Raw genomic sequence first — 22,750 nt, 5'->3', positions numbered from 1 at the left:
TCAGAATGTCCCAAAGAGTTACTTGAATACTGTATTCTACAGAGTATCAACTGGGATGCTTTTCGCTTTGTTTTAGATTAAGCGCTACTGAAGCATCTAAGGCCATGAGGCGTCAATATATTATGTCTGAAAAATGAATATGTTCTACAGTACGTTTGCCTCTTTCTCTGGATGAAAAGTCATCTAGACGCGGTTTCACAAATCAAGCCTGGATAAACTAACTCAGCTACGTTAGTTTATGTGAAAACATGCGCATAAAAATTTCTCCTCTCCACGCGGGGCGAAAGAATAGGGATCAGACTTAGTGTGCCGGTCGTAAGGCTATGATATACTAATGGAAATCAGCCTTTTATGAATGTAGTGAATACAGCGCAACTCAAAAAGTGCTTAAAGTGTTTAAAAAAAGGGTTAAGTTGACATTAAATTACATTCTACCGAATAAGTTTTATTTCATACAAATAAGAGAAAATATTTTACAGAAATACACACTGGATTCAAAGATTACAACCGTAAAATCCAAGATGTATTGAGGATTTTTACCAGAAACCCTTAATTCAACGCGGTTCCGCTTAAAAAATCTTCTGCGTCATGCACTTTGACTTCATTTGCTAAAAGCATTACGTAACCCAACAAGAAGTTTGATGCGTTACTGGTTGAACAGCTCTTTCGGTCCATTAAACGTTCGTAACTTTTGTAAAATGTTAAAATGTGGACTTCGTTGGTTTAGAATGCGAAAATGGTCCTTATTCGGATATGTAGAATCTGACCCACGCAATTCATCCACTGTATTGCCACTTCGCCGAAAATAATCCTCCCTTTTACTATGGACTAGTGCAAAGTACGCGTGTATCTGTGTGTGTGTGATTCACTGTGGTCAAGGAAGTCCATAACGAGCTCGTCCTAATGATGGGTCACTGTCGACAGTCAGTATAGATGTCAACGTTAGTGACCCCGCGTAGTCATGAATAAATGATCGATATCACTGCAACCTCCCTTCCGCGCCATCTGTAATTGTAGTAAGCGTGTTAGCAAGTCGTGAGGTCATCAAGGACTAAGAGGGAAAGCGACTCCCACTACGACACCGAAGCGTGTCGCATTCAGAACATGCGAAAACAACGAACAGAAAACAGAGAAATGAAAATTCTGAGTTGGCCATGTGTGAGGAGATTTATCAGAGATTCATAAAGCTTTAAACTAGAATTATTGAGATTGATTCTAAGGGAAATGAGGTCAGAAACGTTTCCGATGGTGAAAAACAGTCCGAATTTTTTATGTTCACACCTTTCAAAATGGTTGTTGTTGTTGGGTTTTAGGAGCATCAGCAACTAAGGCCATATTGATCCATGTATATTGTCTGCGCAAACTGCGTGTGTTCTACGGTCGATTTTCTGTTTGCTTGACGAAAAACCTGAGTTTCCGTGAGGAAAAAAGCATGCAACCCTCGTCTGAGACCAACTGACTCAGCCACGTTGGGAAAAAATATTTCTCGCTTCATTGACGAAATTCGAGACCAGCTTTTTTCAACCAATGTGGGGAGGATAGGGATTATATCTACTGCGCTACCTCTAAGTCATATCTCGGAAGAGGTGCTGCACTCAAAGCACAGACACATCTAACCTAACCTGAAGAAATAAAAACACAGCCAACGCCACATTGCCTTTTATACAACAGTGACTCTGCCATTCAGATTATGAGAATAGTTTGGATGGACTCGTGAAGCGGAATTTTCTTTCTTCAATTACTGTCGCAAATTAATTCATCTGCAAATTGAACTGTGCTAATTTTAGAATAATATGTTTATTGTGTAGAAACTTGTAAGCGTTTGTATGCATTACAATACGTTAATTATGGAAGACAAAGGATATTTTGTTCAAACAATACGTATTGAAAGAAGAGTATTGTGCGCCCTTTTAGCAAAATCACCTTTTTCGGAAGAAGTAGTATATTAGGAGCAGAAGCCAGCATGGATTGTGGATCGACACTTACAGACATGGATGCCACATCAGTAAACCTTTCAATGCTAAGCATATCAATATCACCAGAGCAATACAGCGTTTGGATTGATGTGGTTCCCGATGATCATAGACTAAAACAGTGACATGTTGGTGCTGTGAAAAGACGAATCTCACTACACAGGGCTTCGTTCTGATGGACGGCTTTAGTGTGGAAAACGAGAAGTGCTTCCTGCCAGAACGTATAGTTTGGTAGAAGCGGAATAATGGCATGTGGCTATTTTTGCTGTTTTGGACTTGGTCCGTGGGTGGTAGTGCTTGAAATATAAAATTCGATGGCCTACCAAGACGTGTTGTACAATTATGCACTGCCTACACTCTGGCAGTACATCCAAAATGGGCCCTATCGTAATATCCGCACCACAATGATCTGTGTCACACAGCGAAGGTCATACATTTTAAAAACTGGCTCGAATTTTTAATTAGTGTCATAAGTGCCATATTTTTAAATAATCTTCGAAATTAATTCTATGACATAAAGCAACACCATCTATTCGCGAGAGATTCATTTAGTCTGAATTTCAATCTTTCAATTTTACAAGTATGAACAGAGAAATCAGAAGACCAAATAGGCCATGAGAACTACAATGTGAAACAGTTGTGCAACAGAAACACATTATACAGGGTGTTTCAAAAGTGATGGTCAATAATTTAAAGGTGAACTGTGCAGACTACAATATGCAAAAAAAGCCTAGTAAGCATGGGTCCTTAAGTGAATCGTTTTCGAGATTATGCACATTTCTAGATGGGATCTACCATGACTTGTTTGTTTAGGTTAGGTTATGCCCATTCTCTCCCTTTCCCTCTCTCTCAACGCTCTGAGACGTAGCAAGCATACTAGTACTTGTCAAAGGATAGTCAACATGGAAAGAGGTTACAGCAACGAGAGTATGCGGACATGCACGTATGGTAAAGCCAACGGCAGTGCACTCGAGGTTGCACGTTTGTACCAAGAAGCACTTCCCTGCCGAAGGCAGCCTAACAGGCGCACATTCATCAGGGTACATCAACGCCTTAGAGAACATGGGCACTTCTCACATGGAGTACGAGCAAGTAGGCCCAGAAGCATAACACTTGATGTTGAGGAAAGGGTATTAGAAAGAATAGAACAAAATCCAGGAATTTCGACAATGAGAGTACAAGGTCTCAGCAATAGACTACCCTCCCAGAGTGAACTTCTGTCAGTGGATGCAACAACAGTGTGTCCTGAAACCCCAATTTTTAAACAACATTTTGTTCATTGATGAAGCTGGGTTTACTCGTGATGGTATTTTTAATTTGCATAACTGTCACCTTTGGTCCGACGAAAACCCTAATGCAATTCACCAGTCACGACATCAGCAGCGTTTTTCGTTGAATATCTGGGCAGGACTACTAGGAAACCGTCTAGTTGGACTACACTTTCTGCCAAACAGGCTAACAGGAGAGCTGTACCTTCAGTTCCTGCAGAATGTTCTTCCAGACCTCCTTGATGATGATAGCGTTCCACTTCAACAATGCCAGAACATTTGGTTTACCCATTATAGTGCACCGGCACATTTTGTTCGAATTGTGACTCGGTATCTAACTAGAAGGTATGGTCAACGGTGGATAGGTAGAGGTGGATCTGTAATATGGCCTCCCAGATCACCAGACTTAAATCCTATGGATTTTTGTATCTGGGGTCATGTAAAAAGCTTGGTGTACACTTCTGACATTAGCACAGTTGAAGAATTGCAGCATCGGGTTGAAGGAGTCTTTCAGCAAACCAGAAATGTTCCTGGAATGCCTGAGAGGATTCGCAACTCAATGCAGAGAAGACTACAAAACTGCGTGTGGATGCAAGGACAGCATTTTGAACACCTTATGTAACATCCTGTAACATCTGTAAAATCCTGTGGTGTTGAAACCAAAAATTAAAAATGTATTATCTTATGTTTAATAAAACCACCCTTAGCAAAGGATTCACAGCTTTTTGCTAAACTAGTGCTCCCATAGTTAATGGCGGATCCTAACAGAAAATGTGCATTATCTTGAAAATGGTTCATCTCCGGCCCGATGTTCACTGGGACTTTTTTGCTTATTTTAGTTTGTACTTTTCACCTCTAAATTATTGACCATCATTTTTGAAACACCCTGTATTGTGCAGCAGTGGAAAAAGAGGGAGGAATTTTTACCAGGGAGAAGTAATGTTAAATATTTTCCAGCGATTAAACCAAAAAAGGTTCTTCTTCTAATTTTTCATATACTTTAGTTCGACATTGCTTTAGTGTAAACTTTAACTCAAATTATGACCTGCAGAATATCTTTAAAAATAAATTTTCCTCATTCCCACTGAGTTTCCCCCCAAGAATTTCGGCGATGTGAGTGACGCGCAAGAGAAACGCTTCCATCAGGACATATTCACGACGGAAAAGAGGTACCAAGGTCGGAGGGATGCTACCATGATGGAAGACTGCTGCCAGTTTCTTAAGAAGGAAAGCAAAATTTTATTGTAAAAAACAAAAAACTTAATAGCATCTTCGATAACTCTAAGAGGGTGTATATTTGAGGTCAAATAGAGAAGAACCTTAAGAATCTTGGGGAACAACAGCAGTAACATAAGAAGGACAAGTTGAGGCACTGTTATAAATGACTCAATAGGAGTGAGAAAATTGAAGCGGTCAGTCAAATGAGAAATAATTCTAAATTACGTGGGTTTATGTTTCAATAAATGATGATTACTGAAACAAGTGCCCTGTTAAGGCCCATGTAGGCCTTATCAGGGCAACAACATTAATGTAAATTTATCAGTGTCATTTATCGATGTAATTATACGAGTAAGTGTTCCAGCATATGCCGAAAATCCGTTGGCCTTCTGTACCAGCTGGTTGTTTCTGTTGAAAGCAGAAATGTATTTTTTGTACATTAATTGAAATGAATTCTTATTCCAAACCATCACTAATTAAAGTGTGACACGAAGTGATTTATTGTCTAATGTGAGTATGTTAAGCAATGACCTTGAAGGTTGTACGGCAGGTGTGTATATTATCTCTGAAATAAAGAATATATTTGTAATTTTAGTGATTAATATGCCGAGGAGAATGTCAAGTAATGATCACGTCAGAAACTCCCTCTCTCTCATTGAACAGCTTTATTGTGTAAGTTTACTGTCTTCCATAGTGACAACTTCTGCAAGTCACCAGTGGCCTGCTAGTAACTTGTACCAGGTTACTAGGAGGTCACATATTTTCACGCTTACTCTTCGAGGTCGCGCCATTCATTCTACTATCATGTATTAACTTCAATTTTCCACCTAGGCCTTTGAGAGAACAAATTATTTTACATCTCCAAATTTAGAACAAATCATCTTAAATTTGAATTTTTCAACAGAATAGCTGCTTTGTTAAATGAAAATAAAATTGTGTTTTTATTAATAAAACTAGTGTTAGAAATGAATAACACAAGCTGTGATAGCCCATTCATGTTTTGTATTAATCCTTTACATTTTAACTTTACTGAAGTTTATTTGTTTTACTTTTATATGTCATGTTATTGTTATATTTCAAACTGTTTTTCACAAATGTAAGGCTTTTTGTGATTAATAAAAAAAAACAAAAAAACCGCCTCCCCTGTCGGTTGAACCCATTGATTAGGATCACCGTCCTTCCACACTTTATAAAACAGCGTATGCTCTAAGAGGAAGAAATTGTATATGCTTCTACATACTGTGGCCGAGTTTGTCGGTCTCATGAAGGATGACTAAGTTCCTTCTCTAGAAATTGGAACTCTTTATCCAGCAAAATGTCAAACCAATCAGAGAATACGTCTAGTTTAAAAATAAATAAATAAATCTTCTGTTTTATATTTTCTATTGTTGATATTAATTATTTCCTCAAAGTCAGTATTAGTTCAGTTTTAGAATGGCTAAATGAAGCAAAGAAGTATATTTTTTGAGTATCTGCTTAAACGAAAAAAAAAATTCAACAGTTACAGGCTTTTGCCATCGCGAAGAGGTGATCATCCAATTTCGCTTTGAACTTAATCAATTTTGAATAATTTATTCCAATTTGTAACACGTGCCCAAAGGTGAACTTCTTGAGATCCAGCTTTCTGTTACTCCATCGTTCTTGTCTGTCCTACGAGTGGAAATACACTTCCCTCGTTCAATTTACCGATTCCTTTCAGGGCTTTATACACCACAATTAGACCTTCTAAGATGTCTACTTCCTAAGCTTTTGCAGACCACACTTTCTGAAGTTATTTCGACCAACGAATAACGTAACCAAACCCAAGCCGTCTTCATATGAGCATCGATCAGCGCCCCTCACCAATCTGGTCGTCTGTTTGAAACCTGTCTAGACACTGTTTGTTTCCAGGTGCGATTTCCAAACCTGAATAAAATATTCCGAATGCAGTCTCACAGAGCAATAAGGACATCTTTATCCCTACTTTCGAAGAACCTAAAAATCACTTACCAAGGTCTTGTGCTTTTCTAGCGATCGGTTTAAAATAAATGGTAGAGCAATGTAAATCATTCAGCAGAATTTTGAAAAGTAACTAGGCCTGTGTACTATAAGCCCTAACAAAAAAAAAAAAAAAAACCTGTGATCTGAGCATCTCCAATTGCCTCTTTTCGCCTATTTCATCGTGTGCTTTGTCATTCAATTCGACAAAGAGACTTCAAAGTCTTTGTCGAATGTCAAAGACTGCCCCTCCTGTAAAATGTCCTCTTTGTTCCTAAAATGTGTTTACAGATCTGCATGAAATTCTCAAGATGTGGGCTACTCATTTCTTTACAGCAAGAAGTAATCACTCCTTTGTCCTATTGACAAAATTCCTGCAGAACATAAACAGAACCCATTGTTGTTCTAGGCCGCCTATCTACATTATTGACAGAACTTTGGAGGTTATTATAACATGTCTTTCGCGCTTTTTTGGTTGAAACCAAAGTTAGTAAATGTATCCGGGATTACTTTGTTATGTAATCCCGGATACACTTATGTAATGTTATTATTATTATTATTAAAATCAGTTTATTTCCCAAGAAACCTTGGGTCACCCCGGGACGGCTCTGTGCCAGAAGGGTGTGAATACAGACTAAGGTGCGAGGAACACAATGTACAATAAACAAGGGTACATTCGTGCTCGACCCGAGACTTTTACAGGGTTAAATAAACAATAATGTACAAAATATACAGTAATATACATGATTACATGAAAACAGAAAGTCTTTGCCATATACAAATAGGCAAGTTAAAAAAAAAATTAAAAAAAATAAAAAAAAGTCTGTCCAGGAGAAGGGGAGTATTATAAGTTCATAATCTGGTAACAGTTCTTGAGGATTTCCTTCCTGTAGGGCTTGTCTTCACAGAACCTATCAGGGTGGATCCTAAATTTATTGAAGATCCGAAGACAATTGGCTGGAAACATGTTCCTCAGGGAATCAATGTTTGACAGAGTAAGACGTAGAGGGAGACAGGAGTCGGGGTGCTTCCCTCTTGCTCTCCTCGGGCCAGAGATTAATGCGGATACTGATGGAGCATCAATTCGCCTCGTTATAAGCCGTGCAAGCGTGAGAACATTTTTTGTCATGATGATATGTCTCCAGGGAGTGGTGCCCAGATTTGCTTGTAGGATAGATCTGGAGATAGTTAGGGGATGGCCTACCACCCTGTTCATCCATCTAAGCAACCAGTACTCTAAATTGAGATACTTCTGAAGGTATGAGGCAGGGGCAGATGAGAAAATTTCTGAAGCATAGAGAGGAATCGGCATAATACACCTCAGGATGTGCCGAACAAGCAGCGCTGGCTGATGCACACCAACGAGCTCTTGACGCACTGCCCAAAGAGCAGCGTACGTCTTCTGCCTCATCCTGGCAAAGTGAGGCTGAAATGTGAGCCCAACGTCCCAGGTGAGGCCAAGATCAGTATGAGAGGTCACCTTTTGCACCGGTTCCCCACTCACAAAGATTTGGATATCATTTTTGGCTCTCTTCTTGGTGATTGTCAGTTGTGCTGATTTGGAAGGGCTCAGATGCAGCCCTATTGTGGCAAGATAACTTTCCAAGCTCAATATCTGCCTAGAAGCTTGCTGGTTGATATCATGAATCTGATGATTATGATCTGAGCTCACGTAGAACTTCAGATCGTCGGCATAGGAAACAAAGTTCGGATTCTGAGCAAGGAAAGGCTCCAAAACTGCTGCAAACAGGATAGCTGACAGTACACTTCCTTGTGGGATGCCTCTTGAGACGTCAATAGTTTTTTGAAAGTCATTGTGGGTCACAGACAGATGTCTAGGAAGTAAAATAGACTTCAAAATTTGAAGTAAGGTTTCCGCCAGGCCGAAGTAGTGTTTCAGAATGGTAAAAAGGGCTGGGAGGTGTATTCTGTCATAAGCCGATTTTATGTCGAGGAATATGATATCAATCTGTGATTTGTTGTTAAGGGTGTGCTGAATTCTGAAGAGGGTATCAAGAAGATTGGTAGTTGTCGATCTCCTTTGTAGAACGGTATGGAGGTACTCGGGCCTGTGTGCAAAGCAATGCTGGGCAATTGTTGGCTGAATTACTTTTTCGAAAATTTTGAGTAAAGAACAGCTGATGGATATTGGTCTCAGGTCTTTAGGAGATTTGGGTTTCTTGGTCTTTGGAATGGGCTTAACATGGTAAGTTTTCCAAATTGAAGGAAGATAACTTAACAATAAACAACAATAAAATCAATAAACTACTCAACAAAGCCACCTACAGTGGCTTTGTTGAGTAGTTTATTGATGACATCAATTAGGGTCTCTCTAGTTATTTCTATTTCAGACAAGTGTGCCCTAGGTAACCAGTTCTCCTGCGAGAGAAAGGAATCAGAGTCAGGAAAATCTGCCTGCTGTAAATGTTATGTTTGATTGCACGGGGATTAATGAATCCGGGATTACTGCCACCTAAATGCATTTAGGACTAACTTGTTGTTGATCGCGGGTTTCGATTTAATGTCTACTTAAGCCACATTGCACCTATCAAAGCGGTTCATAGTACTTGACTAACTTGAAAAATGTTTGAACATCTCCAATCCATAAGGACATTACTTGACTAGTTATTCTCTCCTTATAAGAGACAACGGCCTCCGTAGCCGAGTGGGCAGGAGCGCGAGTGCAGTAGCACACGCTCTTTGAGTAGACCGGGGTTCAAGCCCCTGACTGCTGAATACGGTCGATCTGCCAACCCGCACTGGACCAGCGTGGCAGATTATGGTCCATTTCCCTCAGCATGAATTGTTGAGGAGGCTTCCATCTTGCAGTGGGTTGATAATGGCTGCACTTTACTTTTTTTTTTTTTACTTTATAAGAGACAAATTCTGCCATCTGTTCTGTTACTTTCTTTAATATTACATCAGCTGCTTGAGTCTTACGGGAGCTTCCAGACATTGTGATTGATCTCAAAATATGGTCTCAAAAGCAGTTATTAATTCGAAGTTGTAACGGCCATTGTAATGAGACTCAAACTCCTAGCATTTCCAGGAGGCAATCGATTTAAATATGTGGTATTAGCTGCCCCAAGCTTGCGCTCAAAATTTCATTATATCATGACATGAATAGTATCATATGTAGGAAGGCACTGGAAGTAAGTTCAATGGCAACTTGGCACACTGTGATGAATACAAAATGCTGTAAACCACCAGAAATATCTGTAATGTTAGGCTTGTGCAGTATACGAGTGCTGTGTAAATGTTGTTTAGTTGTTTCTGGTCACTTTTCCAACAGGAAAGCGATCACCTGGAAAGCCTGCCCAGTGTCCGTGTACACCACGAGGAAGTGGGCCATAACTACGCAAGTACCGTGGCAAACCTCGATTATCACGTACTGAATGTCCAAAGCTAATTTGGAACCATTCGAATGAATCCTGTGCTGGCAAGCGGCACCAGCTCGCGCAGGCGCGGGCACACACACACACACACCTTTTCACTTAGGAAACAAGACAGCAGAAAACAATAAAGAAGAAAATATCATACTGAGGAAAAAAATAGGAATTTGAATACGGCAAAGATTCTGAATGACCATATGTTATCTAGTGTTTCCCAAACAGTCCACAAGGAATAAAAGTTTTCAGTTAAACAGCACAGTAAAGTTATCCAAAAACAAGTCCAGCAAGGCAGGAACAAGTTCAAAATTGAGTTGTGCAGAACTTTATAATAAAGGAAGAGACAAAGAAAGAAATGCAGCATCTGTACAAACCTTCTTGGAGTGTTCTTGAAAAACAAGAAAAATTTTGTCCGTGAGGTAGTCAGTACGACAGACGAGGCAACAGGTTGTATTTGCATTTATGATGTGTTTTCAACTGATCTCTTGCATTAACATTGGGGTTGAAGGTCATCCTCCGATTAAAAACAGCATTCCAGAAGGTTTGAAGGGCCTGGAAATCATTGACAGAAATGAGCAGCTACTCACATCCATGAGACAAGTTTGGAACTCTTGTCTTTAGAGCCTTTATGTCCTCATAAAGATGGCATTCAAAAAAGTAGTTAAGAAGAAATGTATGATGTCTGAAGCCCATACACACCAGATGTAACCCCCGTGGCTTACATCTAGTGAGTATGGGCTTGGCACACCCAGAGTCCTGAGTTGGATATCATCATTCTTCTCTTTTTTGGTGATCTCTCTCTCTCTCTCTCTCTCTCTCTCTCTCTCTCTCTCTCTCTCTCTCTCTCTCTCTCTCACAGAGTCACTTGGAAATTTTTTTCCAAGGGCATTTTTCATCTGTAGAAGCGTACATTCACAGGCTGATGTGCATGTTGTGCGGGATGAAAAATTCGGAATGACTCATGGAGAAGTCTAAATCCTCCGTCTGATATCGACTAACTACAGCTGCCACTGAAGAGGACTTCAGAAATTCCTCCAATCTCCGACGGAAATCAAACCCAAATCTCTCCAAACGTGTGGCAGACGGCGATGTCGTGCCGACTAGTCTACCTCACAGGGCTGTTTCAAGGACACGCTTTTTTGCAGGGCGGCAAGTACATAATACGCCGTACAAAACTTACGATAACACTTTAGGAGGTTTTCTAGTGCAGCCACTGAATAATATCCATTCCACTAGCGATGAATAGAAAGGGTCGATAAGTGTACATATTTGTTGGGGGGAGGGCGTTTGAGCTAAAAACACACTGTAACCATAACCATATCTTTACAAGATCCCTTCTAAAACAAGCCATTCAAACACTAGTGTTAAGAAAACACTTTTTTTTTTCAAGTGATACGTTTCAAATTGTGTGAATCCGTGATAAAATTTTGACCTAATCTGTTCCAATATGGAAAGTAAATGGCAAAATTTCCGCCAAGATCTCCAGCGTTGGCCAGATGATTTCGAATGCATTTGACTTCGATGGTTTCATGAAAGTCCCCTTTCAGGTCAGGTGCAGGGGTTTTCCTCCCTTCAAGGGTTCGACCTAGGATAGTTATGAATAGAGGAAATATCAGAAAATCGCTGCATTGTCCTGCATGCCCTTCCCATTAGGGTCTGGGCATTTTACACCTGAATCAAGACTCTTCTCAGGAGGTGGCCGATTAGAGAGGATTCATGTTCGCAGATTCCCTCGGTCCCTCCGCACAAAACGTGGCAAATATGGAATAAAAATTGTGGTCTGAAGAACGGCCAACAAAAAGTGCAAATTTTCAAATCTGAAACTAATCTTCAGAATCTGCGCAGAGAGCAGAAAAACAGATGGGAAGCCAGTACAATTTCGGCAAGGTTACTGTAAAAAAGCAACCTCTCATTTTAATAATTTAAAATTTGAATACTATTGCTCGAAATACGCTTAAAATCATACCCGCTTTCTCTACAGCAATGTAGGCTTCGAGGCAAAAAGATTTCATCTGACCATTTGAAATGGCATATCTCAAGCTGAAGTTCTTATGCGTTAAAGATTCACTTCTGTAGGACCATTTTACGCAGCGTTGTGAAACATTCAAGCTCGATCCTTTGTATAATAAAGGAACGCTACCTGGTATAAGAAAAGACAACCCCAATTGAAAGCACTCGTCGGATTAATCTCTGAATTCAAGGACTGAGCAGGCAAAACCTAAAAAAAAATGGGAACTCAATATACTCATCAAATTTCCATTTCTTTTTTTTTACTTTATATTCTCACGGTGTTAACGTGTACAGCCCCTTTCTAAAAGCATGATGGGAGTGTTATGCGCAATAAAAATCGACTATACAAGAAACTGATATTAAATAGTACAATATTAAGGCAACTGGCTGCGAAGATGAGTGATCTTCTCTCTCATACATCAGCCTCATTTGCATTCTTTACCTAATAAATATCGACAAGGACGAACAGCGCAAATACTCAATCAAAAGCCTACCTGAACTCTGACCTCCGGAAGATTTACTTTCATTGCTAACTCCTCCCTACTATAGACATCAGGATAGTGGGATTTCTCGAAGGCTCGTTCGAGTTCGTGAAGCTGGTAGGTGGTAAAGGTCGTCCTATTACGGCGATGTTTCTTTTTGGGTCCGTCCTCCGAGCATTGGTCGCCGCCTCTGTCAAGATGAGAGCTGTCTTCATTGCCGGTGTCGTTGCTGAAATCGTGAACGGCAGAGTTCCCCTTGTCGCTGGCAGCTGGCGGAAGAGAAAGAGGAAGGAGCAGGGGTTAGTAGCGGTCCGTAATTACGCGGGAAAAGATGTGAACAATAAGGCGGCGGACAGGAGGCGGAGCCAACGTGTTGTTCGCTGCCCCCATTCCGTGTTTCAAAGGTGAAACAACAGTTTGTGTCGTTCGTGTTGTTACTTGTTATTTTTCCGTTCTTCGCTTTAAAAACTACGTTACGAGACCCGTTCTTCCCCTCCCCCCACGCGGACTCTTGGTGTTGCGAGCGCTACTTATTGAAAAGATCTCAGCGTGGCGCTAAATTAGTCCTAACTGTACCTAACCCACCGCGACCGCCCGTAGATGCCTATTTCGAGATTACCCCCGTAAAACGCTTCCGCTAGCGAGCGTCGTCCTCTCCCCAATTGTCCTGCCGCCGGGAGCCCTTTTTCACAAAGCACCGAATACTGGCAAGCTAAGTGTTATTAACATGACAAGGTCTCCTTTGGACGCGGACGCATGGCCAAGTCCTGTAAAGGCTGCTGTGACAAGGTAGAGAGGAGGGCTAATTTTAAGTAGGCTCGTCTCGTGTTTCGGCGTCGGATGACAAGTCTAGAGACGCCCGGTCTTTGTGGCTCCTGTTTGGGAAATCAAGTCGAATAACGTCCGCTCCAGAGCGCGTAAACACATCGAGATACGGTGGTAATGACAGTCTCTTAGAGGCCTCGCTGTTCGTCCTCCTTTGAGACATCTCCGTTGGGAACTGGTATTAAGGCACGCTCTTCAAGAGTTGCCCTGCGCGCTAAGTAAACTATAGCAGTCTGAAGTGTGGAAGAAAGGAGCAAGTGAAGCAAAACTCTTTTTTTTTTTTCCCTCTGTAATGCAGAGTTTACACCTTCGTCTTATCTTTGTTTACATCTTCCACGTTCTCTGGAAAACTCGGACTAATCCTTTCTTCTTTTATTCTTTTCTGTTAAGTTGGCTCTTTGTGTGTTAAAGAGGTATTGAATTGTAATAATTCGAAGAAAAGATTTCGTTTAAGATAAAAACATTTGTGAATTCGGTTGGGATAAAAGTTTCTGAAAAGATTCTAAACAAATACCTACCAAAATAAAGCGCGGTTGTGATTGCAATTTTCTTCAGAATGAACATTCCTCCACAAGCTATGCGCAATTACAGCAACCCAGTTTTCAAACCCGCCTTCCCCGTGGATAAAAAGTGCTCACTGAAATGGTGTCGACTCGCTAAAACACCAACTGCGTTTTAGTAAAAATATAAAACAAGGTCGCAGTCATTGATTTCGTTGTTAGCTTACTCCACGTGTCGGCTTTTCATTTTTAGATTAAAAGCGGTACCATTTTCGAGGCCGATTTCAATTACTTTTAACTTTCCTTTTGGATGATGACATTTGTTAAAACGAGTTTTGATCTTCCTCGATCAATAAATTCCTTCCCAGTTTCCGTCAATGTAACATTTAGAAGCACGTATATGTTGAATCGATTTGCAAATTAAGAAATCTCTTCACTAATCAGAATGCATCCACGTTTTGCACTATTTTCTTGAGAATACCGCAGAGAAATAAACAGGATTTTTCCTCTGGTACTAAGTGCATGGGGTGGTTGGTTGTGTCTGGTTACTATTATTCTTAATGCTGTTTGGTCGAGGAACTCTCTGGCTATCCTACAGGTGTTCGGGATGGTAGCTTTCTAGAGTTCCTTGTAAGTGTTCTCTGGAAGGCCTATTACTGCTAGGTTCTTATGGAGGCTCTTTGACACCATTCCAGTGGTTGACATGGTGATCTGGTTGGTCATTACTCGTTCCATATGCTACATATATTTGACTTCCTGTCTGAGAACTTCCTGATCTTTTCCTCGTAGGCTTCCTGGAGAATGCGGGTGTTGGGCATTGCTATGTCGATCTGCTAGGTAGCAATTTCCTTTTTGTCGATGAGGGTTATGTCTGTTGTTGTACAGGATCGTCTTGTCCGCTATTATGACACGGCCCTGGTATAGTTCAGACGTATCTTCATGGCATCTTGAACTAATTATCGATTCCTTCATCCTCTCTAGAAGAGATTACCAATCATTTTTAGCTTATCAACCTCTTAGATATCTGCACAAATTCTCTGAAGTATTCGCACACAGCAGTCTGTGTGTTGACAGTAAAAATAAGCGACTCTACAGACTTTCATGAAGATGAAAGTTTCTGAGCCACTCAAGAGGGTCTTCCTTGATCCACCCACCACAATTAGTGACTTGAGAACCCTCTCCAATCTTAGGTTTTGTGTTAAAGATGCAAGTCATTTTTTTTAAATCAAAATAGGGTTCTTTTTGACTACATTACTGTTTCACTCTGTTATCATTCCCTACCTGTTTAATTTTGTTTCTGTGAATATGCAATTTTATTTTATGTCCCCATAAATACACGTTCTGTGTTGAATTTGCAAGACCAATAATTGTTCACGAGTATACAGGTCTCATTATGTCACGTAGGGTACAGTGAGCCAGGAAGAAAAATCCAGGTGCTTTAAAAAAGGAATGTGTGCTTCATAAAAAGACCATTTCTTAACTTATAATTTGAAAAACAATATGGAAAGGAAAGTAAATTACATGGATTATTTTCTTTAGGAAATCTTAAATGGAAAATAGCTTATCAGGAAGTAGTTCAAGTCAATAAACTTTAATACAGCCCCTGCCACGCTGATCCATGCTATAATTCATCGATGGTCAAGAAGCAGCCCAAGAAGGGTTCGAGTCTACTGATGGAAGCTGCATCCAGATACATTTCATTCAAAAATCATCCAGATACATTTCATCCATCGCTCTCAGATACATTGTTAATGGTTACCTGTTATGTATCTTGTTGTAAATAAAATAAAAAATAATAATAATAAAATAAAATAAAAAAAAAGAATCCTGTGTAGTCAGTTTAGTTAAGTAGCCTACACAAAATTTTAGGATCGTTGTTGGTGGTTTTATGGCGCAACAAGCTGCTGTAGCATTTAGTTTAAATAGAACTAATTACGGTACACGTACTCCAACAACGAGAATGACGAGGGAGGCAAACAGTTGGAACTAAATGTTTTGCAGGACAGCATATAATTCAGATATGCTCCCCTCTCGTAAGTGCAATAAACAATAGCGAATTAAATAAGAAATCTTTACGAAACATGTCTTAAATGATAATATTCTACCTATCTTGCATGTTGATACATGTAAGGTAGGACAAGAATTTCCTTGCATGTATCAACATACAAGGAAATTCTTGTCCTACTGAGCTGCCAGTAAAACCTGGCAGCTCAGTAGGAGCAAATGGATTTTTTCGATGGTAAAATCGACTCCCAACATCTACCATTTCATAATCCAACTTATTCATCTGTTTCACACTCTTTTGCATTAGTCGTGACTTATTACAGTTAGCTTGCAAGCACTTAAAGCAAGGGAATAGAGTAGATTCCATAACTGCACTCTTCACCTACTTACTCCCATCATGAATATTAGGCGTTTTTATCCATTAGTTTATTGCAAATAAACCGTCGCTGATCTTTTATGACCTGATCATTTTAAAGTTCAGATTGATCTGATATCATTCGTGTAGCATGATATTAGAAATGTCAGATGCTTATTCTTTTTTTATAGTAGTTATATGTAGTAGTTAGCTGACTACTACATTTGCTACAATTGACAGAGAGTAGTATTGTACTAAATGTAGTAGCTAGCTGATTAACTGTTTAGTGTGCACACACTCTTGTAATGATGCGTCCAAATGACCCTCCCCACCTAAACTGAGCAGTGCCTGGCTCAACCCTATTCTGCTCTAGATAACAGATCAATCACTTAAAAGCTCCTTGCAGTTCTAACTCCCATTCTAACGTGTTCGAAGGCAATGTTGATCTTGTTTGACAGTTAAGATGCATACCATAGCCTCAGCGGCCTTGCTCTCCTCTTTATTCTAATAATTTTCTTCAAAATCGATGATGACCTCTTTGTTTTATCCAGTCTCTAACACACAACAGAAACATCCATCTTCGGGATAAAGGCCCATGGTATTCGACCAAAATTTCAGGGGCCAAAATTTCATTCGTTCAAAATCTCAGATCTCATAACTGAGAGTGTCATAACTGTTGTCAAGGAAAGGTTAATGCTCTGTCTAAGTACAACAATTTCTTTGAGTTAGCCTTGAATCTGCTGAATTTGCACCCATGGTCTGCTTCCTCAGTAAATCCCCATCAATCGTTCAACTTATCCTGCAGTAGAACAATAACCTCACGCATCGCAACCAACAAATACCGAGAATCATCTATAATCAAAACCAACACTTAACTTCAATATAGAAATCCTCCTCAAGGTTTCGGTGCTGTTTTCCTTGCTGGACAAATATTCCCAATCCTAATTCAGAACACCGGACAAGGATAAATTTCAAATTCTGCATATCGTAGCTTTCTTCTAGACTAAGCCTCACTCCTCCTTCAAGGCTAATCTTCCCATTCCCCACCTGAGTTCAGTATGATGACAACTGCGTATTTCTAGGACACTGATCACCTGCCAGAGCAATTTGAAGTCCTGAACCAATCTCGTGCGGCTTTGCTCCTCATGAGATGGAGACAGGCTAAACCGAATTTCTTCTGTATATATATGCTTCAGACTCCAGAAGATGATGCTGACATCTTATGAACCAGTAACTGACTCAATCTAGGCCACTATTACGATTATTACGTTTATATTATTATTATTATTATTATTATTATTAATTCCGTTTTTGTCACATTTTTGGGCGAGTTCACAATATATATGTATGCGCCTATTGTCTTCATCATGTCCGTCCGTCCGCATGTAACAGTGGGAATAACAGTGTAAAAGTGGGAAAATTTTTATAAAATTTTATATTTGAACCTTTTAAAAATATTTGTTGAGCCTTTCCAAGTTTCATTAAAATCGGACAAAACAATAAATGGGCAAATTATTATTTATTTTTTTCATACAAGTTGTATGGAAAAAATAAATTCTTAGTTTAAACAGTTTCAATTATCTTCAGACAGTCCATAAACTCTTCTCGGGAATTGAAATGTAAAAGTGGTGTCGCTTGTGAAGAAATAGATTTAGCTATAAAGAAAAGGTACTTAAAAGTATAAGGGAGAAGAATAATAATTATACAGTAGAAACTGAATTGAAAGCTTAAGTTTAGAGAACGTTACCCTACAGAGTTTTAATGTGTTCAATAAAGTTATAATTTTTTTTAAATTAAATCATAAGGGGATAACTGTATTTACGTTTGAATTCTATTAATTACAGAAAAAGAAACAAATCATTTAATTTAAGAAAAAATCGAAAGCGCCGAAATATAAAGCACTTTTTTTTTTTTACATTTTTCATTTGTACATTTTTCATCTTCATCATAAAATGTTATATTTAATGCTCCCAACATTTATTTATTTATTCTATTAGCTTGGAACATTAACTACTCATGAAAGTTCCAAGCTTTATTGCCTAGATAGTCCGATAGATAAGACGCTTACCTATAAAATTAATGGGATTCTTCTTTGGTTGTTACCGAAAACACACGAGTATTAAACGCATTTCATTAAGAGATCCCTTTTCAACAACAGCGTTCTGAATTATTTCTAAAAATCTGCTGTTATTAATTTTTGCCAGAAAAACAGAAACACTGCAAAAACATTGTCTCGTGTACTTCATCTCGGAACAGATAATGATTTAATGCAAGAGCAGAAAGCGTTTTCTGTTTGTTGAAGTTTTATTCAAAGAAATAATCATAACATTTATCTTTTGAATTAAACAAAGTTCTACATTTAAGTGAAATGTATTTTTCTTCTCTCTAATCCCTTTAGATGAATATTTATTTTCATGCAAGTCCAAAAAGGCAATACAATTTTTATATTTGTTAATAAATAATACGATTAAAACTCGGAGTTAGTGATAATTTCAGACTCAAAGAGGTGCCGAAAGCGTGCTATGGGGCTGTTTGGAGATTTTGGCACATAGGACTCTTGAACCAAACTGTATCTGTTCATGATTTACGCGCTAGGAGGATCCTGACCTATGTTGACTCAACTTCTTCCAAACATTTGTTGAAAACTGGATAGTTGCAAATCTCTAAAAAAGTGTCCAAAGAGCTCGTTCTACCTGTGGGATCAGGCGGATTGAACCGGGCTGAAACTGAGCCCACTGTAACCATACCTTCTTGTTATTCTCTGTCAGGAGTAGAACCCGGTTAGGCTGCGATGCCCTATCCCTGACAAGGTACGACGAGTTGCCGGTCTGAAATGCCTCTTTGGTTACCCTGGGTTTTATTTGACTGAGTGTATCCTTTCTTCTAACCTGCACCAATCTCGTCAGTCTCTCTCTCCTTTAACGACTTGGTCACAACCGGAGACACAGTCGTAAGTGAAAACACCAGCAGGGTTGCAGTTTCCAAGATACTCATACTACCGCTGACACTCACGCCATGTTCAAAATCACTTAAATTTTTCGTCGTGTCCATTCTCGCACTGAATTGCATACAAGGAGCATCCCTACGTATCTGACAACCTGCCTTATATGGCATGATCCGAACAGAAATCCTGTTGCTGAGCAGCGCTCTACTTTATGGAAATTGAAAGGGTTGTGTACCTAATAAAGTGGATGCCCAGCGTATATGAATATACGATTTACAGGCAAATCACTAGAATTTTTTGAAGTTTAGGAGGGCTGTGAGGCTGAGAAATCCTGTTTCAGGGTGTTGTCTGAGACAGCACGCAGCTGCGGAAATAAGTACATTCAGTTTCAACAGTAATCGATACCTACAACCGACTTCCACGTGAGAGTAATAGCAGTAGTAACATGCTCGCGCAATATTGGAACAGCTGTGAGGACATGTTGCACTTGAAAGAATACGACGAATATCCGTTAGGTATAATCTGATAACTCGGTGTGGCCAAATCCGAATTTGTTCCTATCCCTAACTTGTGCACTTTTGCCCATTGCTGTTAAAGAGATTGAGAAAGAGATATCGTTGACCATAATACACAAATTATATCATTTAAGCGTTGAAAATGCTACTACTTTCTTAGCGATTACCCCAAATTATTAATTCAGGTACAGAAAGAGATCCGGAGGGCTGAAAGGCACTGGTGGGTTCTTCCTCAGACATTCTGTAGCCACGTCATAATCAAACTATAAAAAGAATGTTTCAACAGTCACCATGACCACATAAAACAAAGATTCAAACGTTCCAGAATTCAACATCGCTGACCACGTGCTGCCTAGAGAGCAGGAGCAGCAAAATATGCAACGAAAGTCAACTCGAGAATGGCGCTAATGCGGTATAAAATTTCCTCTCGCGGCAATATATGGACCATTACGTCAAGTGACCTCATGTTGGGAATAAGGCCACGAAGTATCTGGAAAGATAAGGAAGATTCTAATTTCATGGACGGGTCTGAAGGAAAATGAGCCGCAAAGGCTAAACTGCGATGCACTTGCCTAGAGCAAGCTTGTCCAAATTTTATAGGCCAACTGGCAACATAAGAAAGAATGAAGTTACAGATAGTACAAGCTTGGTTTCTTTATTTCAACGTAAGATTATTAAAAACGAGCCACACAACAAAATATTCACAGAGCTGAAGAATTAACTTCATTTTTTTAAATCCTAAAGTGAAATCTGACGGTGAACCTCACCAGCTAGCTTAGTGAATGAAGGATTCGCTGCTAGGAAGAAAAATTGCCACACAGATCAAAACCTAATGTTGGAGAACGACAGTTTAAAGTTCTACCCCCACTCTGCAAAAACCAAAACCTTCTCCGCAATATCGACTGTGAGGCAGGAACTTGTGGGGATCAGTTGTCCACTCACAACTCAACACACACGACGAAGTGTTACTCCAAAACCGTTGTAAACCGGTTAAACAGGATTATAGAAAACCCGTTTGCTGTACCTTCGCTTAATCTTAGCGAAGAACATTCTAATTTTGTCCGGTCTCATTTGTAGACGTATTGAAGCTCCTGACATAAGGGGATGAGTTGAAGGATTCTAAACAGGTAGGAGGGAAGTGAACGGATCCACGCCTATCTCTTCGCAGTATCCTGAACAACACTGATGGTCTCAAAAGATTCTTCCCAGCCAACGTACTAACGTTTTACAACAGTCTGAAAACTGACCCAAACAAATTTTATGAATATACCAACTACAGAAGGCAGATCCTGGTAATACATACCCTAGGATTCAGTTATAGGCAACTAACTCTTCAGCTAAATTCTCTCTTTCTGTAGCAGTTAATAGCCTGCTGTGATTTCTTAAGACCACAGACACTGTCTTCTTTCTTTGGGCTAAGGATTCGAGAATACGCGTACAGAAAAGAGTAAAGTAAAAGCACCTTGATTACGTTAATATAAAAATATCAGGGTGAAACAAGTGAAAATGAAGATACGTTTCCAGCTGGCCATTTATTTGCTTGGGCTTTGCAGTGAGGTTAAAATCGGGAGATATAAAATGCAATCCATTGATACTAACCCTCGTTCTCACTGGGAGAGTCTAATACAGAGTGATATTACCGTATTAAAAGTGCGAGTAAGTGGCGGTTTTCTTCTCTCGAATATTTGAAGTTCTGTATGCCCATTGGATATTAAACCCCACCAAATTGAAACCAGTCTCATTAATCTGACTTGATTAATGAGATTTTTGTCGTCACACCTATCAAAATTATTCCTCATTTTCCAAAGGTGAAATTCTACCGAAAATCCATCTTCGTAATTCCATCTTCTCTCATTTCAACTGTGGGCTGTTGCCAATTTAGGTTGGCACTTCTTACTGTTAAGATTCAAGGAACGGGCGCTGCTGATTAAAATAAAAATCTTTTTATACTTCTGCGCAACCACAACAGTTACACGACGAGTTCATCATAAATCATTTTCTCATTTAATACAATCTGCATAGTGGAATAGGCCCGAGTTCGAATCCACTCAATGACCTAGGAACTTCCATCGGCTTTTTTTCATATCGTGGCTAAGTTAGTCGGTCTCAGGCGTGGACAGCAAGGTTTTTCGTCCACCAAAACAGGCAAATCGACCAGAGAACACACGCACACTTTATGGAAATAATACACATGGGTGAGGGCGTTCTCAGGGGTTCCTAACATGATTTTTTTTTAATATAAAAAGATATTTCAAGTGAATATAGACCGAAAAAAAATTTACCGCATCGTTAAGAATTATAGGAATCCTATTATAAAACAAAAGAATAGACTTCAAATCAATCAAAATCGTTTGCTCTAATTGCAGGGATGAGAACAGCTACTGCAGTAATATTTTGCTTCTTTTTCATTCACTATTTCATTGTGAAGAGAGTGAATAACTTCAGTCTATATAACATTGAAGATGCCACAATAAACTGTAATAGATGTGAATGATCTATTTTAATTTACTCTGCAATATTTCCAGATGGTTATCTAACTGTCTCTCTCTACACTTAACACCATAATTAGTGTTCTAATTACTTTCCTCTGTCAAGAAGTTCGAAATGAAATTACGTGAATCCAAACAGCAACTCTTGTATAGTATGCCATACGCCTTACTTAACTCTTCCTCGTCATATTTCTAGCAACCCTTATGGATTTCATTAGCATTTAGGAAAAAGAGAGTCCAGTTGAAGAGCGGAATACAGTATAATTTTTTTTAGTGAACAAAGTGCTACAAAATATCCAGTTGAATTCGTTTAAGCTAATATTTTTCAATACCAATTTGTCCCTAAATAAACACTCTTACATAGGCTAAACTATTTTCTGGTTGCATTTCATCTCGTGTTTAGTCAACTGAGAGTAAATGCATACAAACAGAGATATCGTAAATCCGTTCTCACCGATACCACAGACGACATTCCAATCCTTACAAGTGGCAGATCGAACAGCAGAAATCAGTGTCAAATATTTCAAGGAAATGCCCCTAAACTTAGTTCTGGTGGGACAAAGATCACCGAAGCGGCTCGACACTTATTCTAACATACGGAGGCTTAACCGACTGATCGTCGGCGCCTATATACCCCCACCAGTCCCTGAACTATTGTGTCGGAGTTCACCTTGTCCAGAAAGGTGTAACGTTTCACCTTAGCTTAACATTACAAGAAAGGCGACAAACTGTGCTGTCCTTTCTCTCTAATCCGACAAGGCGGCACCGTGCAAAAGAAGCTTGTCTGCATTCTTCGGACTA

At 39.4% G+C, this 22,750-nt stretch overlaps 1 protein-coding gene across 1 annotated transcript in view; it reads right to left on the bottom strand.

Annotated features, from left to right (window-relative positions):
- LOC150089263 (retinal homeobox protein Rx3-like) overlaps positions 1 to 22,750 on the bottom strand; it is a 60,497-nt gene that overhangs the window by 28,446 nt on the left and 9,301 nt on the right. The window contains exon 2 of the mRNA XM_090390408.1: positions 12,330 to 12,586. Within this exon, the coding sequence (XP_090246534.1) occupies positions 12,330 to 12,586 (257 nt within the window). The remainder of the gene's footprint in view (positions 1 to 12,329; positions 12,587 to 22,750) is intronic.

Source organism: Mastigoproctus giganteus, chromosome 2 (genome assembly GCF_048544385.1).
Source record: "Mastigoproctus giganteus isolate SK-2022 chromosome 2, ASM4854438v1, whole genome shotgun sequence".
Lineage (NCBI taxonomy): Eukaryota > Metazoa > Arthropoda > Arachnida > Uropygi > Thelyphonidae > Mastigoproctus > Mastigoproctus giganteus.
The sequence above is the reverse complement of the archived record's forward strand: the minus strand, read 5'-3'. Positions and strand labels throughout refer to the sequence as shown.